The sequence below is a fragment of the Phoca vitulina genome, unplaced genomic scaffold (genome assembly GCF_004348235.1).
Source record: "Phoca vitulina isolate PV1807 unplaced genomic scaffold, GSC_HSeal_1.0 scaffold9, whole genome shotgun sequence".
NCBI classification, from domain to species: Eukaryota; Metazoa; Chordata; class Mammalia; order Carnivora; family Phocidae; genus Phoca; species Phoca vitulina.
In genome coordinates this window covers 16694646-16717602 of record NW_022589712.1, presented here as the reverse complement: position 1 = coordinate 16717602, position 22957 = coordinate 16694646, and the positions used below count along the sequence as shown (strand labels likewise).

Sequence of the window (22957 nt, the reverse complement as noted above, 5' to 3'; positions counted from 1 at the left end):
ATACAACCTTCACAATTCTACCAAATGTAACTACTAAAGTAGATTTAGTCTAGAGAAAAGATTAGTAAATTTGTATTGCCTTCCGAATATCAACATCACCAACCATTATGACGAATTTCTTTGTTGACATCATTTCATATACTAATCTGAACAATCACATTCAAATGTCTGTAGCCTTACTAAAATTGCCAAAAGTAAAATCATGATTTTAAATGATTAAATGTATGAACAACAAAAACACATATTTATGATCAAATATAATATTATATGGTGCAGAAGCATTCATGTGCTTGACAAGTCCAGCATGATTTTCTTTATCTGTTCCTTTTCCTGCTTTTTCTCCTCACATCCTGAGGAATCTCAGTTTGGTGAACTGAGATTCATCGTAGTCACTGTTGTCATAACATTTACAGTAAGATATCTGGGACAGTGACAGTCCAGGGGCTAGAAAACATTTCTAGCTGGCTAGAAAGCAGGACATTTTGCCCTCTTTGGAAGCAATCTTTACCTGCTTCTTCATCTGCCTTGTCAAGAACTTCAACCGCCTTTTCTTTGTTGTGATTATTACAGCATTGGCCTTTTCAGTAGATATTAGTATGGTGTTTTAAAATGTAGGTTTTAGGGGCGCCTGGGTGTCTCAGTCGTTAAGCATCTGCCTTCGGCTCAGGTCATGATCCCAGAGTCCTGGGATCGAGCCCCGCATCGGGCTCCCCGCTCTGCGGGAAGCCTGCTTCTCCTTCTCCCACTCCCCCTGCTTGTGTTCCCTCTCTCACTGTGTCTCTCTCTGTCAAATAAATAAATTAAATCTTTAAAAAAAATAAAATGTAGGTTTTATTATTATTCATGTATGGTGAAGCCAACAGGTCAGGAGATGATTGCCACTGAAAAGATAGTTTGTTACTCACAGTTCCCAAAGAGGTGGGGTGGGGGGGCACAACATGCCATGCAGGGCCAAATAGAAAATATCAGGGTTGGTCAGGAGGTGGAAGGAGCCAAGAGGAAACTATAGGCAGGAGTCCTTATTGTGGTTTCCATGGGGGGAAGGTGAGACAAGGTAGGATAAACAGGCTTAGAACTGGCTAGTTTGAATAATATCAGTGGGCTCTGGGGTATATTATAGGCTGTCTCTAGTTGTCTGGTACCTGGTCCTGGGATGATTAGGACAGAGGAATATTGCCTCCTGGACCGTAAAAGCCTGGTGGAAGAAGGGATTCAGAATATGGGCTCTGGATTGGTTGTTTTGCATATAAAAGACATGCTGTGAATTAATAGAAAATACATTGGTCCCTGCCCCAGCTCCTGGCATGGAGCTCCCGAAACCCTGTAATTTCCTAAGAGATAAGAACACTAGGAGCATCTCTTGTTCTAAGATTGGTCTCTCTCTCTCTCTTTTTTTTTATTTTGTTTTTATTTTTATTTATTTATTTTTTTTAAGATTTTATTTATTTGACAGAGACACAGCGAGAGAGGGAACACAAGCAGGGGGAGTGGGAGAGGGAGAAGCAGGCTTCCCACTGAGCAGAGAGCCTGACACGGGGCTCGATCCCAGGACCCTGCGATCATGACCTGAGTGGAAGGCAGACACTTAACCAACTGAGCCACCCAGGCGCCGCCTCTTTTTGTTTTTTTTAAAGTAAGTTCTAGGCCCAATATGGGGCTTGAACTCACAACCCCAAGATCGAAAGTTACATGCTCTACCAGCTGAACCAGTCAGGTATCCGTAATATTGCTCTTTGACTCTGTCTCTGACACAGAGCTTCTGAAACCCTTGTGATTTCCTGGGTGATAAGAGTGTCTTTTGTTCTACTGTGGTAACTCTGGGTGGGCTTCTGGCTGGCTCCTGGATGAGGGTTGGTCACCAGAAAGACCAAGATGTGACTAGAAGCTTAGAATTTTCAGCCCTGCCCCTCATACTCTTGAAATGGGACAAGGGCTAAAAATGGAGTTAATGATTGATGATGCCTCCATTAAAATCCCATAAGTACACGGTTCAGAGAGCTTCAAGGTTGGTGAACAGGGGGAGGTGCTAGGAATATGGTGTGCCTGGGGAGGGCATGGAAGCTCTGCCCCTTCCCACATACCTTACCCTATGCATCTGTTTCCATCTGGTTGTTCTATCTTTTATTATATCCTTTAACAAACTGGCAAATATAAGTAAGTGTTTCCCTGAGTTCTATGAGTCGCTCTAGCAAATTAATCCAATCCAAGGAGGGGGTTATTGGAACCTATGCTCTGTAGCTGATTGGTCAAAAGCACAGGTAATAACCTGGGCTTGCAATTGGCATCTGAAGTATGTGTGGGTGAGAGTAGGCGGGGGCTGTCTCAGGGGACTGATCCCTTATCCTGTGGGATCTGATGCAATCTCTAGGTAGATAATATCAGAATTGAATTAAATTGTAGGACACTTAGTTGGTGTGGCAGACAATTGCCGGTTGGTGTGTTCCAAAACTTCCAACAAACTCCAACTCTAGCAAGCTTCTTTACTGTTTCTTGTCCACAGCCTTCCTGGAGCTCAGAGCTAGCTATGGAGACAAAACAAGTGGACGGATAATGGATAGTCAGACTATGGGGAGCGATCTGTTGGGAAACAGGCTACTTCACTTTCCCTGTCTACTTTTTCATATAAATGTACTTTAAAATCTTATACATATATTACTAATTCAAATTATGCAGATCCACATGTCATGTGTTCTGATCTCCAGATTCGTTTTTAATCCCAGAAGTCTGAAATAGAGTGAAAAACCAGGTGGTTGTAGTTGGAACCCAAGAGTGGGTAGGACTTCACTGCAGAAACCACTTGCAAGTTAATAATGTTGTTGCATATCTCACAGTAGGCAAGGAGTTAGTTGAATGATTTTGTAGTACACCCTACAAAGATTTTATAATTACCCTAGCTAGAAAAGTATCCACGGGGAGAGGGGTTGATAAAGAAGAAGGGCTAAGAGAGAGACTTGTGTTCTTTCCATGTCCAAAGTTTTATTTTAAAAAAAAGGTTAAATGTTTCTTATTCCACCTTGAATGGCAATGTCTCCAAGTTCTCAATCAATATTCAATCCTATTAATCTGAAATGCCTGAATTTCTTGGCATTCTCTGCTTTAGATAGTTTCATAAAGTATTTTTTTAAAAATATGAAAGGGGTAAGAAAAGTCTACCATCCTCATTTTGTAGATTAAGGAACTGACTAGAAAAGCCCCCAGAGCCCAGGTGGAGTGGTTTCCTGTTGAGTGTTGTTCCCATGGCGTCTCACAGTGATCCGCTGAATGTTGAACATCTGATGCGTGGTTGATCCTCAACCCTGGCACAGTAAATCACTTGGGGAACCACCGATGCCGGAACAGCAGCCCAGACTAAATCAGACACTCCGGTGTCCCGTGAGACCCCAGAGTCAGTAATTTTTAAAACTGCCCAGGCAATTCCCATGCGCAGTCATGGGTGAGAACTACCGATTTAATAAAATTCCCCCTCTAAACGTGACATATTCTGTTTATAATGTATAGTTTTCTGCGATATTACCATTATTTTCATTTTATACATATGTAAAATATGTACACACAGAGATACAGCTATGTGCATACGTATACATACTAGTCTCCTTAGCGTATATACTAATTTTAAAAATAATGTCAATGAAAACATTTTCACTCATTCGGACTGGTACTTCTCTCCAATCCAGACCGCCAGTCTAATGACCAAAGCAGACCTTCCCCAGCTTGACTCCACCCCCCGACGTTTCGCGGCGGCGCGCATGCGCAACCCGCTTTCCCCGGAGCCCCAGCCGTCCGCTGCCACCCGCTCCTTCCCGAGCCCGTCTCGCCTCCGCCCCGCCCCGTCCCCCCAGGGTCCCACCCCGCGGTAGCCTCGCCCCGCCCCCGGCCCCGCCTCTGACACCGCCCCTCGGGCTGGCTCGGCCCTCAGCTCCCGGCTGTCTGCAGCCGCTGGCCTGTCCAAAATGGAGGGCTCTCCACCGGCGCCGTTTGCCCTCCGGCTGCTCCTGCTCGCGGCGCTGCCGGCCGCCGGGTGGCTGATGACGGTTACCAATGAGCTGCCATTGCCGCCCCAAGCCCCGAAGGTAGGGCAAGGCGGGCGCGGCTCGGCCGCTCCTTCGCACGGACCCCTCCGGGGAGGCCCGGGCCGGAGCCGTGGGACTTTGGCGTCCGCATCGACGCCTCTTGCCACCGGCCGGCGGGCCAGGGGCAGGGGTCCGGGTGCCCAAGAGAGGAGTGGGGCGAAGCATCCAAGGAAATGGGGGCAGCCTGGGAGAAGGCGGCGAGAGAGCGAAAAGGGTTACTTAATGTGTGGTTAAGCCTAGTGCCGCGAAACTTAGGGATTCTTACGGCAGTCCCAACTGTTGCCAGCCGGAGGGGGTTTTGCCGTCGAAAGTACGCGATCACAAGTGCTCTCAGGCTTTTGTAATGGCGCCTTCCTGGGGTAGAGCCGGCACTGGGGCCAGGCAGTGTTCGGGAAACGTGGAAGTGGCTGGGTGAAGAACAAGAGCGATTCCAGGCCACCTGTCTGCTCCCGCGGCGGCGGGAAGCACTGCCTTCCCCACGGCGTGCAGGGCTCGGGGGTGCGCGAACGCCGGGTCGTCGGGGCAGGAGAAGGGCTGGAGACCCGACACTTAACCCTGACGTCGTGCCTTTCTTTGGTGCATGTTAGGAGGAGTGGATCTTTAAGCGTGGCGGGACCAGCCTCACCAGCATCCACTGGGAACCGGCTGGAAACGCACAAATCCGATGCCCTGGGGGTGGGGCCCAATAATTTGTGTCAGCAAGCCCCCCAGGTGATTCTGAAGCTAGCTAAAGTTGGATAACCACTGCGCCCTTGTACTAGAGGGTGTTTGGTTCTTCTCGCTTTTGCCGGGGAGTCATGCTTAAATAAACCAGTATTTGCCGTTCATCGATTGAATCTATGGTTGGGAAAAGTTTGAAGATTTTAAAATAAGAGTTTTCCCAGAATGAAAAGAAACAATACAGGTATACTTTTTCTTACTGGTCAAGACTTGAATACTCTAAATTCAGGGGTGACTTACACCATAAATATCACTTTAAAAAACTTTTTTTTTTTTACTTTTAATGACATTACTCTCTCTGAGAACAAAAATAACGAGGATATCTCACTTTCAATTCTGCTGGGACATTTCAAGAAGGCACAACAATGCAAGCCATAAGAACCACTTGTATCTGAAATTGTATATGGACCACAGTGCAACTGGTCAAAAATATGAATGTGATTGGTGAGCGCCAAGAGACCAAATAAAAATGAAATGATTCTTAAAGTTCTGGAACTCCATTGTTTTCCAAATTTTAAAGATTCATCATAATCACTTGTGAATCCAAGGATACTTAAATCTATAGTCTGAGAAAAATGCATTTTGACTGCAAGCTGAAAGTATACTGCGCTGTGAGCTTAGTGAGCTCATCATTTCAGTTCTCCCTTTTTGTGCCCTCCTTCCACTTTTGGAAAGTCCAGATCTAAACTCAGAATTTCATAGATGAAAGAATGCTGAGCAGGGAGAGGGAGACTCTCATTCCTTGGAAATGTTTATATGGGAAGCTGAAGCCTCTTGATCTAAATTGTTCAGTGTTTTATTTTTAAATTTTTCCTTTCTTTTCTTTTCCTTTCTTTTTTTTAATGTTTAAGCCCCAATTCGGGACTTGAACTCAAGACCCTGAGATCAAGACCTTAGCTGAGATCAGCAGTTGGACACTTAACTGACTGAGCCACCCAAGCACCCCTATTTTGAAAATTTTCAAATGTACAGAACATTTGAAAGAATGTTATGGTGGTCACCACGTTAGATGAGTGCCATCTAGTAGACTTTGGTGTATTGATGGTGTTTGTCTGCTCTGTCCATTGCAGTAGCCACTGGACTGCTGTGGTTAGTGCTTGAAATGTGGCTGACTAGGGAGACTGAGGAACTGATTTTTAAACTTTTATTTATTTAATTTTAATTAATTTAAATGCAAATAACCACATGTGGTTATTGGATACCATATTGAATAGTGCAAACTTAGACCACCATTAATATTTTACTGTACTTGCTTTATCACCTATCTGTTCATGTGTTCATTTTTGTATCTAACCTGATCTGAATGTAAGAAAACAAAGTCAGGAAAATTCTCTCAGTGATGCAGATCTACTGGATTATAGGCATTTTTCTGTTTTGTTTACATGTGCAGTTGTTAGAAGTCGAGGTTACCCAGATTGTAAAATAATGCAAATTTTTATAGTACATTCTTCTAATACTAAAATAACTTGGTCACCAAAGAGAGGCATCCAGAGGACACATATTATATGTGTAAATATTTATTTCATATATTTCCCTGAGACTTAATTCATTTATTATTTTTTTAAAGATTTTTATTTATTTAACAGAGAGAGCACAAGTAGGCAGAGCGGCAGACAGAGGGAGAGGGAGAAGCAGGCTCTCCGCCGAGCAGGGAGCCCGATGCAGGGCTTGATCCCAGGACCCTGGGATCATGACCTGAGCCGAAGGCAGCCGCTTAACCGACTGACCCACCCAGGCGCCTCGACTTAATTCATTTATTTTAAACGCGGTATCTATTACCTTTGTCCTTAGGAAGCCATGTGAACCAGCTGGGCATCTTGTGAGTGAAGGAGTTAGAGGAAGAATTGAAAATGGGTGGGTAGAAACTTCAGTTCTGCCACCCACTCTTTTAAGTATCCGTCGTCCTGGCTCACAATCTTGAACTTCCAGTTCAGTTGGAGGTTCTCAGGAAGAGCAAGAAATATGACCTATCTCCAAACTTGGGCCCAGGAGGCAGTAAGGGATTAGGGTCTCCTCTGAAATGAAATCATTTCGAAAGAGCAAAAAATTTAATTGAATTTGGTTCCTGCAAAATACAGCAGGATAGTATCTGTTAATTGTCTTTTACAAACCCCAGATTTTACTAGGCAAGTGATATATGTAAGTGCAGTAAATTACTAACAATATAGTGTATGTTCACTACTGAAAGGCAGAAGCTAGGGAAAGGTTTCTTAGAATACAATCATTGGAGGGTTATCTCTGGCTGTTAGAAGAACAATAGAGTGTATAGTTAACAGATCCTCTAGTTTGAAAAGAGGAATTCTTGGCTGGAATTAGAACACAAAAAAATATAACCACCAGTTTGATGACTTACTGAATGTTGGTTTGTTCTAGAGATGAGTGTACTGGTTCTAGCCTATGCTTAGTTCTAGATTAGGATGGACCAGGCTGATTCTTTTTTTTTTTTTTAAGTTTTTATTTATTTATTTGACAGAGAGAGAGATAGCGAGAGCAGGAACACAAGCAGGGGGAGTGGGAGAGGGAGAAGCAGGCTTCCTGCTGAGCAGGGAGCCTGATGTGGGACCCGATCCCAGGACTCTGGGATCATGACCTGAGCCGAAGGCAGACGCTTAACGACTGAGTCACCCAGGCACCTGGACCAGGCTGATTCTGAAGCTTCATAGGCCCCCATGCAAGTTGGCAAGTGTCCCAAATGTATGGTATAGGCTTTCCATGCTTAGGGTCCTGTTCCTTGAGTAGAATCACTTCAACCTCATAAAATCACTTCAGTCTTATTCTTTCATTTGTTGGAAATATATAAAGTATTAGAGATAGTCACGGTGCCAAGAGATACACTTGTATATTATTTTGATTATGAATAATTTTCCTATTTTCTAAGTTAGGAATACCCCCCAGGAAAAAAATATTTTTTTATTCTAGGATAACAGTGTCTAACTGTGAATAAACTTAGGGAAGGATTTGCTTTACAAATGACAAATTGTAATTCCTGTGAGTATTGGTGAATACTTCTTAAAATTGTGCTTTCTTCTCTTTAGAAAGCAGGTCATTAATAAACTTAAATATTTGAGTAACTGCTTTTGAGCATACCTTGAGAGGCACTAAAGCGGACTGTGCACAGTACATACTTGTCCACAGACACTAGGGGACATATTTAAGAAGAAGGGTTAGAGCAGGGATGCCTGGCTGGCTCAATTGGAGGAACATGCAGCTCTTGAGTTCGAGCCTTACACTGGGTGTAGAGATTACTAGGAAAAATAGAAAAATTTAAAAAAAAAGACGACGAAGAAGAAGGGTTAGAGCAGTTTTGTTTATGAAAACAAAAAAATTGGAAAAGACTCAAATGTCCATTGATAGTGGAACACATAAGTAGGTTGGTAATCATTTGATGGGCTTTTATACAGCACTGTAAATAAATGTCTTCAGCTGCAGGCATCAACAGTTTTAAATAAAAGAAGTTCCAGAAGAATACATACAAAATTGTGTTACGTAAAGCTTAGAAACAGATAAAACTAAACAACATATTGTTTAGAGAGAGACAAGCACGGTAAAACTATAAAGAAAAGCAAGAAATGATTAACGTGGAAGACAATATAGGGATTCCTTCTGAGGGGAGGGAAGGGAACAGGACAGAGAGGGTCACCCGGGGGACTTGTGAGGTGTAGACGATACTCGAGTTTTTAACCTAGGTAGTAGGTACTTGAGTGTTATTTTTTTTTTAAACTCTACATTTGCATATTATATGCTCATAAATGTGACATATTTCATAATTAAGTGGAAGAAATACAGATTATGAAAAGTTGGAATTGTGAGGACATAAAAAAGGCTGTAAAAATAAAAATGCTGGCTTTTAAAAAAATGTTCTTTAGATGTTATAAGCGGTTATACAATAAATATAGTTGAGGGGAAAAAAAAAGAACTGAGCTGTTTTTACTTTGTGAAATGCATTACCTATCCACTTTATATATGTTTTGCAGGACAGCATCAGAATTAATGTAACTACCCTGAAAGGTGATGGGGAAGTATCTAAAGAACAGGTTTGTCTCTTTTTGATTATATTTTAATATATCACTTAGCGAAGTAGTAGGCAGCCTATGTTACTTTTCCCTGCACATCTAATTTAGTTAGATAATGTATTTTTGACATGAAGAATTTGTCATCATTTATAAACCATTGGAATTAATGTATATGCTGCTTTATTTTAAGGTTGTTCTTAACATAACCTATGAGAGTGGACAGGTATATGTAAATGACTTCCCTGTAAATAGTGGTGTAACCCGAATAAGCTGTCAGACTTTGATAGGTGAGTACTACTAAATTATTTCCATAATTGTTCTGTTTTTAGTAATACTAAACTCGTGAAACACGGTTCTTTGATGTGATGTATTTCCATCTTAAATTAATAATGTACATCATTACTGCAATGTATAATAACACTAATGTGTTTAAAATTCAAATCCTACTTTATATTGGTTATTCCTGGCATATTCACATTTCTTTCTTCTGAGATTGTCATTGGCTGGAGCTGCATTTCTGGTGGGTTGATATCAATGTAAGAAGGTACAGAGAGGTAATAAGTGGAGATTTACAAGTACGAGGCAAAATCTTGGAGGAGTGCTTATCACAGCTGTAAGAAAATAGAAAAATAAATTGTTGCTCTAATTCTCTAGTTTTCTGTTTCTTCTACCCTTATGTCCAGATAACATTTTTTTAACCTTTTAAAATCTTGAGTTGTTTAAAGACAAGCAAATATGTTATATGTTATGTTGTATCACAGTATTTGGAGGAAATAAAGAATATGAGAAATATGTATAGTATTCTTGTAACATACGCATTGAAGGCAGTAAATTTTTCTCTAAACAATTGTATTTTGTGCTTGATTTGTTACGTACTTTCATTGTCATTCAGTTCACAGTGTTTTCCAGTTATTTGTCATGATAGTCTCTTGTCCTGTGGGTCATTTAGAAGTTAAGGTGCTTAATTTCCAAACGTTTTGGAACTTCTGTTTTTATTGTTTCCACCTCTATCATCAGAGGTACACTGTGTGTAATTTTAACCCCTGAAATTAGAGACTTGCTTTGTGGCTTAGCAGATGGTCAGTTTTAAGAAATGGTGATGTCTGTGTGTCCTTGAAAAGAAAGTACATCATATAATTACTTGGATATGATGTTCTATATATGTCAGGTAAAATTTTTTGTTAATCATATTGTTCAGTCTGTTAGAGAAGTACTGCTTTTTCTGTTTGTTTGCTTGTTCTATCAGTTATTGAGAATGGTATGTTAAATCTCTACTCTGTAGATTTGTCTGTTCTCCCGGCTTTGTCAATTTTTGCTTTCTATATTTTGACATAATATTACCAAATTCGTACAGATTTGAACTATTATGTCTTCCTTGTAGATTGACTTTTTTATCATTGTAATATGGCCTTCTTTATCTCTAGTGATATTTTTGCCTTAAAGTCAGCTTTATCTATATTATTTTAACAGTAATTGCTTTTTGGCCAGGTACAAGTGGGAGGGAGGTGGATTGTTGTGTGGTATCTTTCCATTTTCTTTCAATCTGTCTGGGTCCTTATAATTAGGGTGAATCTGTTATAAGCAGCATATACTGGTGGGTCTTATTTTAAATCAGTCTGTCAATCTGTCTTTCATTTTGGATTTTGATTTATTTATATTAATGTAATAACTAATATATTTGGATTTAAATCTTTAATCTGAATCATTTGTTTCCTATTTGTGTCCCACCCCCCATTCCATGTCCCTTTTTCTTCTCCTTTTGGCCCTCTTCTGGGTTATTTTTTCTTTCATCATTCACCTCTATCTTGTTGGTTTTTTATATTATTTTCCTTTTCTTTTTTTTTAAGATTTTATTTATTTATTTGACAGAGAGAGACACAGCGAGAGAGGGAACACAAGCAGGGGGAGTGGGAGAGGGAGAAGCAGGCTTCCCGCAGAGCAGGGAGCCCGATGTGGGGCTCGATCCCAGGACCCTTGGATCACGACCCGAGCTGAAGGCAGATGCTTAACGACTGAGCCACCCAGGCGCCCCTTTTCCTATTCTTTTAATGGTTACCTCTGAGATTAATAAACTAGTATTTTTATCACTTCCCAAACAAAGCAGGAACCTCAGAACATGGAAACTCCATTTATTCCCTTTCTGCTTTGGTGTTGTTACTGTCCTACATTTTAACTCTGTGTTCTTAAATTCTAATATTACGTACATGCCCGTAATTATGTAACATGATTGTTCTTACTATATTATGTAATCCATTACTCATTTATGTTTACCTTAATCGTTGCCCTTTCCATCGCTCTTCATTCCTTTCTGAATGAAGAAATAAATGAAGGGGAACAAGAACCACAAAACCCACATCTGTCTAGAGGCACATAGACACTGAATGAACGTGTATGTGTGTGTTTCTTGTTCCCCTTGGGGCTTATCTTCCCCCTGCCTAAAAAATTCCCCTTAGTAGGGGATCAAGAAATCCACTTAGTGCAGATTTGTTAGCTGTGAAGTATGTGAGCTTTTGTTTGAAAACATCTTTACTTTGCCTTCATTTTAGGAGGATCTTTTTATTGGGTAGGGAAACAGGTTAGTACTTCCTAGGTTAGCATTTTTTTTTTTTTTTAAGATTTTATTTACTTGACAGAGAGAGAGAGACAGCGAGAGAGGGAACACAAGCAGGGGGAGTGGGAGAGGGAGAAGCAGGCTTCCCGCGGAGCAGGGAGCCCGATGCGGGGCTTGATCCCAGGACCCTGGGATCATGACCTGAGCCAAAGGCAGACGCTTAATGACTGAGCCACCCAGGCGCCCTAGATTAGCATTTTAAAGACCAATTTCATGATCTTCTCACTTCTGTGGTTTCTGTTGCGAGTCAGCGTCAGGCTCGTTGCTCCAGGGAGGATAAATTAAGGTTGGGTTTGTTTTTTTTTTTTTTTTCTGGTTGCCCTTAATATTTTTTTCTTAGTTTTTGGTTTTCAGTAGTTTCACTGTGATGTGCCCAGGTGTAGGGTTCTTTAATCTGTGACTTGATGCCTTCCTGGAAAAATTTTTGACCATTGTCTTTTCAAAAAGTGCCACAAGTCCTCTTTCTTATTCCCTTCTTGCTTTTCATTTACACGTATGTTTTCACAGGGTTCCATATAGATTTTACACTGTTTTCTGTTTTTTTTTTTTCTATCCTTTTTTTTCTTTTCATCCTCCCCACACACGAATTCATCAGCTCTGCCTAATTGAGTTAATTTCATTTACTGGACTTTACTTCTAGGATGTCCATTTTATTCTTCTAAAAAATTTTTTTTGAAGATTTCATTTATTTATTTGACAGAGAGATAGAGAGAGAGCACAGGTAGGCAGAGCGGCAGGCAGAGGGAGAGGGAGAAGCAGGCCTCCCGCCAAGCGGGGAGCCCGACGTGGGGCTCGATCCCAGGACCACGGGACCACAACCCAAGCCGAAGGCAGCCACCCAGGTGCCCCTCTTTTTTCTTTATTTTCCATCTTCTCCTCAGGCCCTGGATACTGGCCCAACTCTTTTTTTTTTTTTTTTCAATTTATTTTATATTTTTAATTTTGATTTTAATAGCTTACACTTATCTGGTGAAATTCTCCATTTTATCATCTATTTTCTTTTTTTTAAGATTTATTTATTAATTTTAGAGAGAGCATGAATGGGGTGGGGGCAGAGGGAAGAGGGAGAGAATCTCAAACACACTCTGCACTGTGCATGAGCCCAGCAGTGGGGTGTTTGGTCCCACGGCCATGAGATCACCACCTGAGCCGAAACCAAGAGTCAGATACCCAACAGACTGCATCACCCAGGCGCCCCTATTTTTTTCTTTTTCTTTTTTTTTAGATTTTATTTATTTGAGAGAGAGCATGAGCAGGGGACGGGGCAGAGGGAGAAGCAGACTCCCTACTGAGTGGGGAGCCTGACGTGGGGCTCGATCCCAGGACCCTGAGATCATTACCTGAGCCAAAGGCAGACACTTAACTGACTGAGCCATGCAGGTGCCCCATCATCTATTTTTCTTGAACCTATTACTTTCAGTAAATTTAAAGTTCATGTCTGCCCAGTCTAATTTTTTGAGCCCCTCTGGATCTGTTTTGTTTTGATTCTTCTCCTTCAATATATTATTTTTGAAATTGTGTATGAAAAGTTATAAAGTCTCTGGATAATATTATCTTACTCCAAAGAGGATTTACTTTATTTTAACCCCTGGCAGTCATGATAATAAGGGGCAGAATACCTTAATTTTTAAATCAAGGATTGGGCTGATTGAAGGCTGGATTCTCATCTTCGTAAGGCTTAGTCTATTTCTTATTAACTGTTATTCCTCAGATGTAGCTCATCATAGGTCCCAAGTGAAAACTTGGGGGTGTTTATGAGGGCCCCTCCTTTTGTGGTTCCCACACTCCCACTGTCATGAGCCTGCCAGAGGTTCTGCTTAACTTCTTCTTAGTGTCTTAGGTAGAGGCTCAGTTTCTCAGCCCAGCCTGACTTACTAATCAGCGCATGTTTCGGGGCCGGGGGGTAGGGGGGGAAGATTGCATAGAATGTTCACTTCTATTCTTCCCTTCTCTCTAGGATCTTGTCACAAGTCCTAGATACCTTTGTAGCCATGATCTTTATTTTATGCCCCTCTACGTGGGACTGCCAAAATCTGCCCATTTAGCTCTATTTAGCTTCTCTGCCTCTGAGGCATTACTTTCTATTGAGCTCTCCAGCTTCTCTACCTGTTCAGCTTGGGAATCAGTAAATGCCTTGGGAGGGCGCTGGCTGACTTTTTAGCTCTCCGCTGCCTCTAGACAGATGTGGGTTTTGAGTGTATATGTGTGTGTTTCTTTTTTTACATCTTTTCTAGTGGCCCTCGGTGAGAAGGTTGGTATACAACCAGCTAATTGTTCATAGCTAGGAAAAGAAGTGCTGTTATTGGTTTAAGTAATGATTCCATTGATGGCATATTCATTAGGAATTTGCCACGGAGTGTGACCTGGCTGCCCTCCGTATGACTGTATGACAGTCACCTTGCTGGTCATCCCAGTTGTTGCATTGAGTTTCTTTGATGGCTGAAGTAAATGCCCATCCTATCAGTTACAACAACCTTCAAAACAAATACAACAACAACATGAAGTCTTCTTCTTAATTCTTTTAAAAACTTCTTCTTTGTTAGGTGTATTAGTTAGTTGTTGCTATGCAACAGTTTAATTCTAAACTTAGTAGCTGACAACAGTATTATCTCATGGCTCCTGTAGATCAAGAACCTGAGCTTGGCTTAGCTGGGGAAGATCTGCTTCCTAGCTCAATCATGGTTGTTGACAGGATTTAGTTCTTGTGAACTGTTGGACTGAGGCCTCCATTCCTCGCAAGAGGTTGGCCGCAGGCCTCCCTCATTCCCTGGCCGCGTGGACCTCTCTGTGGGCGTCTCACAACATGGCAGCCGGCTGTATCAGTGAGAGGACCAGGGGGACTGCCGGTAGGAGCAAATACTCACAAGACAGAAGGCACAGCCTTTATGATCTAATCACAGAAGTGACTTTCCATCACTTTTACTTTATTCTGTTTGTTAGGAATAAGTCACGAGGTCCAGCCCACACTTAGTGGGAGGGAATCACACAAGGACATGAATTGCCGGAGTCAGGGGTCATGGAGAGCCATTTTTGAAAGCTGCCTACCACAGTCAGGAAAGTCAGAATATCAAGGGCTTTTTTGTTTTTAATTTTATTTTATTCTACAGCAGGGGTGCCAGATTTGGGGGCTGAAGAGTCACCACTTTGATGTCTTTATATGACTGCATTTTCTCATCCATTGAATCTCTTGTGGCCTAGTGCACCAGCCTTTGGACAGACAGATAAGCTGACGAGGAGCCTACTGGTCTGTGAGCAAGACCAGTGGGCAACCAGGGAAAACGCTGAGCTGGACCACAGGAGAGGGCAAGTTTTACAGTTAGGAGCCATAGAGGATGAGAGGGAGGTTAGGCAGACCAGAGAGAGAAGAGCAGCAAGTTCCCCCAGAAGGAGCCTGAAGAAGGACCATTCAGAGAAGTAGCTGATAAGTCAGAGGGATGCGGCTGAAGGTGTTTGAGCAAGGCGGCTGTATCGTCAGAACTCGGTTGCAGAAGACTAACCTGGCACCGTTACATGAATGCTGTGAAGGGGAGGGACTAAAGAAGGGAATAGTTAGGTAACTGTTATGATGGCAAGTAGTTGATGAGCTACATATTGGATGGGGAGGTAGCGGGGGGATGGAAATGACAAATACAAGAGAAGCTGGACCTGGAATGGCCCAAAGGAAGCAACTAACTGGATACAGGAAATGAGGGTGAAGAAATCAAATGTAACCTAGTAACTTCTGCCCTTGCAAGTCTGGAGAAGGGTGGATTTATTTACAGAAACAAGGACGTCAAGGAGGAACAGTTTTGTGAAGACTTAGGTTGAACTAAAATGTTAGGTCACTTGGTTCTCAATGGAAATGTCTGTATCTGTTTAAAAAGTTAGAAATGGTAATCTGTACCCCCCAGAGATTTTGATTTGTTGAGATGGAGATGAGGCTCTGGCCCCTGGTCCACTCCCCAGCTGATTCTGATGCGCTGGTCGGATTTGGAACCACTAGACCGGTGTTTGAATAGTACTGATAACTTATGATGGCATATTTTTTTAAAATTATGCATTTATAATTCTGGACGGAATCACTACTGAACAAAAGCCATAGAACAATAAACCCGGTGCATACTGTCAAGGGGACGCTGCCTAGTCAAGGAGACAGGCTTATAAACGAAGAGCTACACTGCAAGAAAGTTAGTGCTTAAAAAAAGGCATGAACTCAGCGATATAGGGGTACAGTAGCTAGAACTACTTAAGTAGGAGTTTATTAAAAATGGATGAGGAGCGAGTGAGTAGTAGAGAACATTCCAGATAAAGGGGAATAGCCCTATAAAGGCACAGAATCCATTTAAACAGCTGGATCTGTATGCAGAATATCCATCTGGGTTCGTTTTTGGCTAACAATCCTTATACGATAACATTTGAGGGACTAACGTTTGAGAAACTAAATGTTCCTTTTGCACTAGTTTCATTGATTTATATTGATTTATCTTTTTGCATAGTGTTTTCTGCCTCCGTAGGGTAGTCGCTGGCTCTGTGGATCAGCTGCACTGCCACACCTCCTCCACTGCTGGGTTTGGGGGGGGTTCTTCGCTAGAGAGGGGTATGACCAGCAGCTAATCCTGCCCTATCGTCCCTTAGTGGGGAGTGATTACAGGGCTGTCCCATCCTCTTCCCCATTCCTGCCCTCTCCGACAGCAACAGTTCACTTCCTGGAGAAAGAATTGAGAAAACAACTCCGTGTCCTTACTGCTTGGGCCCCTTGTATCCCTGGATTTTGTGAATGAGTGAAGGGATGAATGAATGGACTTACTTTACTATAACATGGGATTAGCTGTGTCTTCTGGCCTGCTTCTAGGTACTTATGCCTTGTTCGTTACTCCTTGACAAACCATCTAAAAGAATAGGAATGATGTTGCTAACGTGGTAGTCTAAAGACCATCAAGCGTTTTTCCCTTTTCAAATGACCGTAAACATTGTGAAGATTTGTCAAGTTGTCTTTATTTTCATAAATTCTGTAACATCAGTGAAGTCGGAGATTAAGAAAGGCAAAGAAATTGTTAACACAACTGTCTTGTTCCATGTAAATGTCATCAAAATAATCAAATTCAGTAATAGATTTGGTGGCATTTGTTTTGTTCAAAGCTGTCCCTTCTTTTTTTTATAGTGAAGAATGAAAATCTGGAAAATGTGGAGGAAAAAGAATATTTTGGAATTGTCAGTGTAAGGATTTTAGTTCATGAGTGGCCTATGACATCTGGTTCCAGTTTGCAACTAATTGTCATTCAAGAAGAGGTAGTAGAGATTGATGGAAAACAGGTAAGATAATATGATTATTAGTTGGGAATTAAACTCTAAAGATTTATGCTGGGTATTATGCATGTGTTGTATTATTATATTATTTATTTCTGGCTTGATAAGGAAAAATGGTACCCTAATGTTGCCTGTATACAATCATTTGGAATTTTTTACTTGTTTTAACATTTGTTTAGCATTTGAATTCTTAATTTAAAAAAAAACTGATTATATTTATACATGTTTGTATCACTTTAAAATATAAACATTAGTAAATAGAGCGAGTGAGTGAAGGGAATGAAGTGGGATGGAGAGCAAGCTTATAACACTGAATGCTACAACACTCAGATTAAAGTTGCTAATTAAATGCCTCAAAGTGTGGGGAATACAGAGTGATTGTGAATAGGGTAAGTTTTTTAGTTAAAGAGAACAAGGAGGAAAAGTTACTTTTAGAGTCTTACAGGGTTGTGCCATTATTTAAAATAAAGAATAATTGTTTTTCTTTCATAGGCTCAACAAAAGGATGTTACTGAAATTGATATTTTAGTTAAGAACCAGGGAATACTCAGACATTCAAACTATACCCTACCTTTGGAGGAAAGCATGCTGTATTCTATTTCCCGAGACAGTGACATTTTTTTTACCCTTCCCAACCTCTCCAAAAAAGGTACTTTGAAAGACTGTCACTTAAAGTGTTAAGGAAATTATTTCTTTAGTGGATAGCTTCCTAACTGTAGTTAATGTGTTTGGAAGTAGGCTTCTTTCAGAAATGCTTTATAACACCACTATTACTTTATATGTCCATTTAAGAACTTCCGGAACCTATCTTGAGTCTTAATAGAAAGTGATCAAAACAAAAAGTGATCAGTGATGACTGCTTGGTGACATTTTGTGGTAAATAGCTACCCTTACTCTGGGCAATCGTCACCAAATACACAATAAGAATATTGTTTAGGTTCATTTAGAGAAAGAAGTATTCATTTTTTTCTATTGAAACATGGAACTTTTTGAAAATTTGACTTTCTGCTTTCTGTGTGATAGAATCATAACTGGTGTAGCTTCCTATAACTGTCTGAGTTTATGGCATTTAAACATGAACAATCAAATGTTATTTTTTTTCTCCTACGGCAAAATGTATTCTTAGTATCCTGCATGTGTTTGGCATAGTAACATTAGAACTAGTAAGAGAGACAGGAGCATGTAGCTAGCGTTTTGGTAACGTGGCTCTTCCTTCTCAGTAGAAAGTGTCAGCTCACTGCAGACCACCAGCCAGTATCTTATCAGGAATGTGGAAACCACCGTAGATGAAGACGCTTTACCTGGCAAACTACCTGAGACTCCTCTCAGAGCAGAGCCTCCATCTTCCTATAAGGTAAATCAGGTATTTGGGATTATCTTTGTATTACAGACATTTGTGGAAGAAAATAGCATTCCAGATGAGGTGGAAACCATGAGGATTGCGAGTGTGAAACATCGTTATTAATAGTGGACTCATCGCTGTTGCAGTGTGAGGTTTTCAGGTTTTCCCGTTTCATGTAATAATACAGTCAGATAATGATTATCAAGTCATTGGATTTCATTTTGCGGGGGGCTTTTCAGTTCCAGGGTCATTCCCATATTCCCGTTTATTGCTTCTGTGACTGGTACCTGGCGCATGCGCGTGCACACGCACGGTGCCCTCGGGATCTTCACGGGGACCGAGCGCCCGTGGTGAAGGGTGTACTTTCAGGAGTCGGACCGCGTGGGTTTGAATTCTGGTTCTGCCACGTACTAGTTGTGTGATCTTGGACAAGTTCTGAGTCTCTCTAACCTCAGTTTCTTTATCTGTACAATGGGGCATCCACTTTAATCGGTAAAATCATGCAGTTGTTACCAGGATTAAATAAACTGGGTGCAAACGTAAGTGTGTATTTCCACCTATTAAGTATTCCTGTATTACTAAGGGCATGATATGGCTGCCTGGAAATATATTCGGGGTTCAGACTGAGTATCTTGATACCTCTGTATGTATTAGCTAGGCCTCTTACTTGAAATAATTTCTATTTAAGTGAGCAAGGTCTGTGGTTAGTCTCAAAGGATTCCAGAGGCTTCTTTTAAGTTCCCACTGAAGGTTGGGATTGCTTATTTGGGGTTGCTGGAGAAACTCTGGTCACTTTTTGCTGCCTGAACGCCAGCACCCTCACCCTGCCCACCTGCCTCCCTTGGAGCGAGGCCTCCCACGCCATCCGTGCGCCTTAGTGTCTCCTCTGACTCTCTAACTACAACAACATGTTTTGTGCACAGTGAATTCCCCATCTGGGCCAAAAGCCACAAACAGACGTTTGTCTTTCTCTTCTGCTGTTGTCCTCCAACTATTAGAAACCCACGGTTGCCTTTGGTCTGTTTTGCGTAGACTAGCCGAACCTCTTACCATTTAGCAATAACTTCCACTTAATTTATAGACAGTGGTATAAATAATTGTAAAGGATAACAAAGTAACATTCCTATGCCTGTATTATTAGAACATAATTTTTAAGATTGTAAATAACTATCAAGGTACATTTTAAAATAAAATGCACCCATTTAAAATGTACAGTTATTGGTAAATGTAGGCACCCATGTAACCAGCATCACAGTCAAGATACAGAATTTTATCATCACCCAAAACTGGAACATGATTTTTAAAGTCTCTTAGAGATTGAATGATACTTGGCTTGTCTAATCAAAACTCCTTTTTTAGGTGATGTGTCAGTGGATGGAAAAATTCAGAAAAGATCTGTGTCGGTTCTGGAGCAGTGTTTTTCCGGTATTCTTTATGTTTCTCAACGTCATGGTGGTTGGAATTATAGGAGCAGCTATGGTAATAACCATCTTAAAGGTGCTCTTCCCAGTTTGTGAATACAAGTAAGTAATTACTGTTTTTGAAACAGCATTAGTGTTTCTATTTTTTTAAAAAAAGCAAGGTTTGTTGAGTGATAGCAAAGTGATGGTACAAAGCTCCCAAGGAGGGAGGGGACCGAGAGGGTTGCCCCAGCATTAGTGTTTTTTTTTAAGATTTTATTTATTTATTTGAGAGAGAGAGAGTGAGCAAGAGAGGGCAGAGCCGGGGGAGGGGCAGAGGGAGAGAGAGGAGCAGACTCCCCGCTGAGCAGGGAGCCCGATGCGGGACTCAATCCCAGGACCCTGGGATCATGACCGGAGCCGAAGGCAGACGCTTAACCATCTGAGCCACCCAGGTGCCCCTTGATTTTTTTAACCATAAGAAATTATTTTACAAATGTAAAAGTGAATTTATTGTTAGCATTTTTACAAGTGAAACAGTCAGGGGGCACCTGGTCGACTCACTTGGTGGAACATGCAGCTCATGATCTTGGGGTCATTAGTGGGAGCACCACATTGGCAGTAGAGTTTACTCAGAGGAAAAAAAAAAAGAAGTTAAATAGTCATTTTAGTAGTCTTGAATAGAAGTAAATCTCACACAGTGAGCCACAGTTTTTGGCTTAAATTATATTGTACTATGTTGGAAAAGCCATAGGATTTATAGGAAAAAAGACCCAATTCAAACATTCACTTTTCCACTTGCTTGTCGTAAGGTCTTTGAAACTCCCATTTCTTCATGTGTAACATTGAACTAATTCCTCCCTTAAAGGGTTTGTTAAAAGGCCATCATGCAAGCAGAGAGCCTGCGGAGTAAAGAAATATTAGTATCCTTCCCACCTTTTAGTTTGGTTTTCCCTGAAGAATTCCCATTTCCCATTTCTTTCTGAAAATGAAAATTCTGGAACTTAATAGTTTCTTCCTTTTTCCTTTGACTTCCAGGAAGCTCAGGACCTTTTTAAACTTTATTATGTAAATATAAAACCACTAGAAAACCTAGAAAACCACTTTTTTTTTATAGTTCTTTCACCAAATGTTTTGTTACGGGCTTCTCTTTGGGAAGAGACGCAGTGTAAAATTAAAAACCAGATTTGCAGTATACTTTTATCAATGGCAGTTGTACTAAGGATACTTTCTGGTAGTAAAAGATTTCATCAGTACAGAAATACAGAGAGCAATTAACTTAAAATACCTCTTCATTTCCCTGAATCGGAACGTTACCTTATTATAAACAAAATTCCCACATACATTCGTGTTATTTCTGGACTTCTTCACTGCTTTGTCTAGTGCCGTGCCGGTAGCACGGTTTTAATTACTGTACTGCTTTAAGAAAACCGGGCAACTGTCTCTTCTCCCCATTGTTCTTTTTAAAAAATGTTACAGCTATTCTTGGGCGCCTGGGTGGCTCAGTCGTTGAGCGTCTGCCTTCGGCTCAGGTCATGGTCCCAGGGTCCTGGGATCGAGCCCCACATCGGGCTCCCTGCTCAGGGGGAAGCTTGCTTCTCCCTCTCTCTCTCCCCCTGCTTGTGTTCCTGCTCTCGCTACCTCTGTCTCTGTCAAATAAATAAATAAAATCTTTAAAAAAATACATAAAAAAAAAATAAAAAATGTTGCAGCTGTTCTTGCTATACTCCCTTGTGAACTTTTAGAATCAGCTTGGTCAGTTCTATAAACAACGTTAACTTCTGTTGACATCTTGATTGGGATGAGACTGAACTTGCAAAACAGGTCTTGGATCCAATCCAGAGACCTCCTCCTTGGTCAGATACTTAAGTAACAAAAGGGAAAATACTGCCTAAAGATCCTTGAGGTAGCCTTGTCTTACTATCAAACTGTAGACAGAGGAAATATTTAATTTCTATTTTTATATTTCAGAGGAATTCTTCAATTGGATAAAGTAAGTGTTATACCTGTCACAGCTATCAACTTATTTCCGGATAATCCTGAGAAAAGAGCAGAAAACCTTGAAGATAAAGCATGTGTTTAAAACACCATCTCAAATCATGGACTCTGAATTAGTCTTTTGGCTCTAAATTCGCCACTTGAATAGAATTTTCTTTCAATCGCTAAGAATCTGTTTATACACTAGGGAAATTGCTGAACTCCTAAAACTGCCTAAAACTTGACCTTGAAGTGACAGGTTAAAGTTCACCTTACTCTATAACAGGGCTGGCTATTCAGATGATGAATTAAGGGAAATTTAAATGAAGTAGAAGATGTGAAGAAACTTCAAAATTACCAAAAAAAAAAAAAGGGCAGGACAAAATGCCACGTGCCAATACTTTTCAAGGTGCCTTTGTAAGGGAAATTCTATCCACTTAATTACTATAATATATGAGACTTTATGAAAAGCACTTTATGAAATTCTAATTTAAAAGCTCAAGAATTTAACATATTTTTTTATTCAGTAAAATGTGCCTTTATATTAAGTATGTGACTCAGTATAAAATCACTGAAGTGTATCATGATTTGATTGTATCCTGTACCAAGACTACTTACCTGAATGCACCAGGATTTAAAAATAGTAGTGACATGTTTTCACTCTAAAATAAACTTTTTTTTTTGAGGAAACAGTATAGAGTTTTGGTATAAAAACATTTCCCAGGCAAGAACTGCTTCCGTGTAAGAGCTCCTTTCACCTACACTGGCTGAAACCAGGGCTCATGAGCTAAGGAGTCCATCAGTGTCCTGGAATTTGACCGTGCCCTTGCTCTCGTGGTTCTTAGTGCTATTTACCCTTCAACAGTGTTTGGTCTTTTTTTTAACCATCACTCACACTGACATCTATTTTATGTGATCTAGTACATAAAATACCTTTATTCCAAGTGGTAGATATTTCCTATTATTTTATTAATTTTTTATTGCAACCCATCATTTTAAACGTATCGTTCAAGAAAGTAATGACTGGTTTTTAAAACCACCTTAAGCAGGGAGGGGGGGGCAAAAGTAAAACCCCCTTAGAGTTAGGCTAAATAGATATGTATGTATGGGGGAAGGATGACAGGTAGCAGAGTGAAGAAGTGAGGTTTCATTTTGCCTGTTTTTAATAAGGAAAACAGCCCTGTGAAACACACTTTCTCCATATTATAGAATAAATAATAGCATGAGATTCAGTTTGATCCTCACATCACCCAGCCAGTAACACTTTACGTCCTTCCTCTGTCCTTTAAGATGCTAGAAATCTCCAGTTCTGACTCCAAATAATGACAGGGTCTTACTGCATCCATTAAGTTTACAGAGGCTCTAGTGAGGGGAATCATGCAGCAGGCTACGTGGCCCATTGCAGAGTGTGGGCTTCAGCAGAGTCCTGTCCTGCCTTCCCTCCCTACCAGTGAGACCTGGGACCATGGCATGCTGCTCTTTTCTATGGTTGGGATGATACAGTAAGTTATTTTTTTAAAAATCCTAAATGGGTATCT

The 22957-nt window shown here is 40.9% G+C and overlaps 1 protein-coding gene across 2 annotated transcripts; it reads left to right on the top strand.

The window, feature by feature from the left end:
- Positions 1–3902: 3902 nt before the first annotated feature.
- GINM1 (glycoprotein integral membrane 1) lies at positions 3903–22109 on the top strand. 2 transcript variants are annotated; one of them, XM_032407679.1, is made up of 8 exons: positions 3903–4070; positions 8765–8824; positions 8994–9090; positions 16555–16706; positions 17193–17349; positions 17921–18054; positions 19402–19565; positions 21414–22109. In XM_032407679.1, exons 1-8 carry the CDS (start codon positions 3951–3953, stop codon positions 21523–21525), a joined length of 996 nt encoding a protein of 331 aa, XP_032263570.1. In that variant the 5' UTR covers positions 3903–3950; the 3' UTR covers positions 21526–22109. The 2 variants fall into 2 exon arrangements, with proteins under 2 accessions (XP_032263570.1, XP_032263571.1); XM_032407680.1 differs by having other exon boundaries at positions 3906–4070; positions 17924–18054.
- Positions 22110–22957: the final 848 nt, after the last annotated feature.